This window comes from Poromitra crassiceps, assembly GCF_964638095.1.
Source record: "Poromitra crassiceps genome assembly, chromosome: 1".
NCBI classification, from domain to species: Eukaryota; Metazoa; Chordata; class Actinopteri; order Beryciformes; family Melamphaidae; genus Poromitra; species Poromitra crassiceps.
This window is the reverse complement of record NC_139623.1, coordinates 37,976,132-37,982,473: the sequence shown is the minus strand read 5'-3', so window position 1 is coordinate 37,982,473 and position 6,342 is coordinate 37,976,132. Positions and strand designations below refer to the sequence as shown.

General features: G+C 40.1%; 1 protein-coding gene across 1 annotated transcript in view; it reads right to left on the bottom strand.

Moving 5' to 3' along the window:
- Nucleotides 1-1,586: 1,586 nt before the first annotated feature.
- ccdc15 (coiled-coil domain containing 15) overlaps nucleotides 1,587-6,342 on the bottom strand; it is a 29,787-nt gene continuing 25,031 nt past the window's right edge. The window contains exons 9-10 of the mRNA XM_083649285.1: nucleotides 3,020-3,168; nucleotides 1,587-1,975 (exon numbers count right to left, since the gene is read on the bottom strand). Coding sequence (XP_083505411.1) covers nucleotides 1,926-1,975; nucleotides 3,020-3,168 — 199 coding nt within the window. The 3' untranslated portion in view covers nucleotides 1,587-1,925. The remainder of the gene's footprint in view (nucleotides 1,976-3,019; nucleotides 3,169-6,342) is intronic.

The window sequence follows — 6,342 nt, the reverse complement described above, 5'->3', positions numbered from 1 at the left end:
TGAAGTTCATACAATTATTAGTACACTTCAATAGAGAAAGAGTAAATCAGTGTTACAAAAAGAAAAATACAACAAATTACCATTAATGCTGCTGTTGCGGTAAAACAAATTAACATGTTATACAAAGTCTAACTTGAGGAATTTAAATAAACATATGGCGAAGTTAGAAACATCTAATCTTAACCCTTTAACCTGATGCCATCAGATATCAAACTGTCTTCACGGTTTGATGTTTGAATGTAAAAATGATTTTGTTGTATTTTCTATTAGGCCACTAATAACAAGAATATTAATAATAAAAAATTCCAGCCCCCCCCCCCCCCCCCCCCCGGTTTTTAAATATAGACCTCTACCAAACAGTTGAGATAGCACTTGATGGTAAAAGTATCTAATACATAATCTTGGCTAAGTGGGTGGTGTCTGTGGCTGGCAGCAGTTTTCTGTCACGATTCTGATGTCATCAGTGATGTCACTTGAGCAATTTTGATGTCATCAGAGATGTCATCAGTGATGTCATCTCTGGTCTATGGTCTCTACGGTCTTGAACCAGAAAATGATTTAGCCTCCATCTATTATTTGTAAAACACAGAACAAAAAGAAAAAATAAATAAAATGAGAAATCATCCACTTTTATAATGTTAATAATATGATAGTATACCAACAAATGTCAGCATGTTTGTTAGTTAAAAAATCATACTTGGGAAATAATTTTGGCATAACACTAAATGTAACATATTAACAACAATGCATGACCAGAAGTGTTTTTATTCCATAGAAAAACGTAAATTTTAAGCATGTTTTACCAAACAGTTGAGTTGCCACATCATGGAATGATGGAATTTTACCATGAATTGCCAACTCAACCATTTGGCAGAGCGGTTTCATTTTTTTTTTTACCCATATAAGACCTTTGTTTGTTGCATCAAGTTACATAATTATGTTTAGTAACATGTTAAGATGATATGTGTCAAAAAAACTAAGCTTACATTTGAAAATACAACCAAAATTAGTCCACATGTCAGGAGTGATTTTCTTTTTCCAATTTCCTGGGAGCAGACTGACTGAAAAGGCTTAGCTACTGTTAAAAAGCAGAGTTCCCTCTAGTGGATTTCTTTTAGCATAGCATACCTCAACTGAGTGGTAGATGGCTCAATAAGGATGAGTTTAATTCACCACATTTTTCAATAAGAAATAGTGACTTAAAATGGCTCTACCAAATGGTTGAGCAAACTATTAAAGGGGCAAAAAGTCCAGAATTTGCAAACTTCAACTAGTTAAAAAAAAAAGTCAGGATTTTGACTTTCAGGGCGGCCTATAGATTAGGACATCAAACCATAAAGACTACAGTTAAATGCCCAATGATTTAAAAACAAAAACAAAAAGAGGGTGGTGATCAAAATCAGCCTTCAAGAAAAAAATCCCTCCTCTGGTACTCTTTCACTCAACATCAATCTGTGATGTTCCATCTGTTCCACTGGAGTTATTCTGGGATGAAGTATTCAAGTATTCAAAGGATTTCTTTCCCTCAACCTACTTCATCTATTTCAACTTCTATGTGAACTTGTTTTCAATCAAAGGCTGGAGTATGAGCATATAAATACAGCTAGTTAGCCAAATATTTGGTGAAACCTCAGGGCTGACGGACTGGCACCAAAGCCTGAAGTTAGTCCAGAAATGCAAGGTAGATCTTAGCGATTTTTGTGTTAGTCTTTTAGAGGGTATTTTTTCTTTATTACAGGCAACATTTAAACATAATAATAACCAATAGTGTAAAGAGATGGCAGGATGTTTTAAGGGTCTATCATCTGCTTTAACAGGTCCTGCTTTAGGTGGAATTCATGTGAAGACATTTCAGGGGTTCAATGTGAACAAGGGGGCCATCTTGCAAGACGAGGCTATCTTCCAGTGCAGTTCACTGATCTCCTCTACTGCAAGTCCAAGCTCAACAACGCTGAATGCAAAGCCCGAGTATACACTGTGGGAAAGACAGATATTACTGTTAACAACATAGCCTTTTAACAGTGGTCTCAACTACAGTTCCAATAGGACAAATCTGCATGTTTGCCATATTTCCGGGGGGGCAACTGCCCTTCGTTTTAAACAGCAGTTCATGGTGAAACCATGCCCTCTTTGAACTAACAGCTCCTTCATACTTTAAGCTAGACACTCCATTTAAACTTTAAACGAGTCACCACTTTTTTTGGACCCTATCACTAGGGATGCAACGATAACCGGTTTTAATGATAACCGTGATGAAATGCCTTACAATAACCGTACCGATTCAAATTTTCATTATCATTAAAACCGTGGTACCGTGATTATTGTATTACCATGATTACAGCGCTTTGAAAAACATGGTAAATACTGTCCATCATCAACCAAAGTTGGCAACCGTCTCCCAGATGCAAACGTGCAGCCTTGGGGAAATGATTTCAGTGAGTGTATCGGCCCTTTTTGGGTCTGAGTTTTCAATATAAAACTCAGTACTTTTTGAACATTTTCAGCCCATTTTAACAAACTGTGATAATACTGATAACCGTGATAATTTTGGTCACGATAATCGTGATGTGACATTTTCATACCGTTGCATCGCTACCTATCACATTAATTCAGCTTTAATGTATCTTTTGTACAGTTTGAGAAATCGCAGTTTATGATTTATACTTTTCTCAGCCTTTGTAATGGGACCCTATGAAGCTAGGAACTCACTCTAGCAGGCTGTCCTTTTTATTAAATTCACACATTTTAAAACTGCAACAGTTCACACAATTTTAACACTACATACATATACTGTATTTTACCTGAAATCCTTTAGCTACTTATATACATAAGCAATGTGATGTATAGTTTTTGAGATATTAACGTTTGTCTGGCACAGCTTTTCAGCTTTATTTCATACTAGTTTCTGCTGCAGTGGCACCCGGAAGTACTTTTTTGTTGTTGTGATGTCACGCCTGTCCTATAAAGCTGCATCTCACTCTTCTGTATCTTCTGGAAGCAGGATATAGTCAGTGTGTACCTTTGGGATTGTTGTGGAAGACACAGTTATTAGCACACGTGTCAGGATGGGAGTCCCAGAAAGAGGGTCCACAGCAGCAGAGAGGAGGCAGGTCCATCTTCTCCTGAGACAGTCGCTCCTTTATCTGAGCTCTCAGAGCCTCAATGAACCTGGGGTTACAGTGAAGCCAGTTTAGCCCTTGTCACAAAGCCACATTTAAGATTATTTTAAGACTTTTAATGCCATCTGAACTTGTATTTAAGATCAATTTACCAACCAAAGATAAAGGGGGGAATCCAAATCTGTCAAAACCAGCCTATTTCTGACTGAACACATGCTAATGAAAATTCTGAAACTACAGTAAAAAATGACACAGCCACCAGGCAATTCAATGTTTTTAGAGCCTGCTCTTCTACCTGCTCTATTTGTAAAGCACCTTATTATGATTTGGTGCCAGACACCAGTGTTGTAGTCAAGCCGAGTCAGACTCAAGTCCAAGTCCTGGACTAATCATTTTCAGGACTCCTGACTCGACCTGGAATTGCGCACCGATGACTCAGACTCAACCATTCATTTATTTGGACTCGGAGGTTGGAGACTCAGACTCTGACTTGTTAATTGATAAAGACGTTTTCTGTTATCCCTTTATTTTTAATAGGCCCTAATAATTTGACATTTTATATTGGTAGCTATATAATACCGACATTATTCAATTTCGTGCAAAGGCAGGCACATGTGTTCCACCTACATGTGTTCAGTAACTCTGGACTCTGACTCTTCTTTGGTGACTTGGACTCGAACACTGGGGACTCGAGATGTAGTGACTTGACTACAATAATATTTGGCACTATATACTGTAAATATAAAAATGAATGATTGATTTAGGTATATGATGTCTAGGACTGACCTAAATGCTTCGAAGCTTCAATCGATGCCATTGGTAATCGATTTCCAAATCAAAGACCTTGTGCCTCACAGCTCTCATCTGATGTTACTTACCAGCACTAAAACTGTAGCCTGGGTAAACCCCGCCTCCACATGACCTCTATGTGTGATCAATCAAAAAAAACTTACGCTACAGGCATAACCTGTGATGTCACGTTGAAGGCTGGGTTTACCCAGGCTACTGAAACTGTGACAGTTTGACCATGCCTACCAGGGTCTACTACTACCTACTACTTATGGCACATTTTATATACATTTTCATTTACTGTAAATAAAAAGGAAAAATGCTTGGAAGTCCGATTTTCTGCTTGCCTCTCATTGTTACTACGTGCCCCGCACCCCCGAATACTTGTCACTGAAGCTTCGAAGCCCAAAAATGGTATTCGGGGACAGCCCTAATGATGTCCAACTTGTTTGGTATAGACATTGTACGTCACTTTAAAAAAATATATGTTGTGATGTACAATCCGCCTTTTTCACTCGAGCCATTTTAATTTTTTATTCTTTTTCGAGTTCCCCTAATGACCAGAGGAGGCACCACATCAGCAACGAGGATATTGCATGTTTTGGTGTGGGGTTCCTATATGAAAGAAACCCCCAGGGGGCACGGGGAGAACATGCAAACTCCACACAGAAAGGCCCTTTTGACGACCCCACGCGGGCGGTGGGCACTCGAGGACATTCGGACGGGCACGCACTCCTTCAGCGCTCAGTGTCCCAGGTGGGAATCGAACCCAGGACCTTCTAGCTGTGAGGCAACAGCCATTTTTATCTAAACGGCAGGAAGTAACACAGGTGCAAGCAAAACAATGAAAACATGAATGAGGGCCCCAGCCAGCGTTTCCGCTAGCACCCACAGCTGCAGGACATCGTGTCCTTTAATATTTCAAATACAGGACAAGTGGTATAAATTCACGACACATTAAAAGCTTAAAAACAATTGATATAGGCTTAAAGCAAATTTATACTGACTGTGGAGTGTCCGGTGTCCGCGGTGTTCACGGCAAGACCGTTCTCTCCGCAGAGGCACATCCTTTTATGGTAAACGCGGTAGCAGTGCAGCGTCTGCGGAGAGCGGAGAATCCCCCTCCAGGCTCCCGTTGTGTTTTTAGCAGGAATGCAAATGTCACATCAGTTCTTCCGTGTGTGATCCTGATTTTTATCGGCGAATAATCAATCCTAGTGCGATTGTAGGCTATTTTCAGTTTGTTTTTAGCAAGTAAGTTTGTTGTCTTCTTGTTTTTGTGCTTTGCATTTAATTTTTTCGATCTCAAATCAAGTTTTTATTGACGTAGGCTATTCAGACTACACAGTCCTATACAAGTATCAACGCTATGTGATAAACTTACCTCATCGAAGTTAGTATCTGTCTCCCTGTGCTTTACAAAAAACACTGAGCCAAGGCAGCTTGTTTAAGATGGGAGGAATTATTTTCCCACCGCCATCCCCCTCTTTCCTTTCACCTTTTTTTTGGCTTTCACAAATTTGTCCCGAAGGTTCTTCCACTTTTGTTTACAGATGTCAGGATCTGTTGACAAAACTCTACCAATTTCCCTCCACGAATTATTAGTCATCTGTAGGTCTTTGTAGTCTCGGGTGGATGAATCATACAAATTTCTGTATTTCTGTACTTCTTCTACCAGGTGATGCTCAAACCCGTTCATTTTGCACTGATTTCGCCAGTCACTTGGTCAGTTTGTGGAGGCTTCTTCCCTATACAAACCATAGCAAACATTAGCCAATCATAGCCTCGGAATTGACTGTACGAGCTCGCGGCGGGCTCCGCGGAGTTACATTTTTTGAGAGGAGCGCGGAGCTCCGTGCAGTCCCTCCGCAGAGCCTGTGCGGAGCGCCGCACTCGCCGCACAGAGCCTCCGCTCCGCAAACACCGGACACTCCGCAGTTAGTATAAATTAGCTTTTAGGCTATATACATAATTACATAATTAGGCATGTAGATTAATTTTTTTTTTTTTTTTAAGTATAAACAGCCAATAAGACTCAATAAACCTATCATTTCCAGAGGTGCAACCGTGCTTTTCCAGTCACACGGTGCGCTATCTGGTCGTCTAGTCCAGGCGGAAAACACTAGCATCCCGATAGATCCATGTAGCGTCCATGTTAGCAAACAGGCAGAAACACCTGTAGCCTCTACATTAGCATCGTCAATATTCGTAACTCAGAGGATTTAACTCTGGGTTACAATTAATTATGTCGGGAGATAATTTACAGGACACGGTGTCCTGCAGATTTTACAGGTTTTTGATTAATTTTAAAAGGCCAATTTCCTGCAATTATGGGACAACGGAAACGCTGCCCAGCACTGGAACACTTAAATGGATTGGAAGTTGGAGACCCTCATTAATGTTCTGCTTGCACCTGTGTTACTTCCTGCTGTTT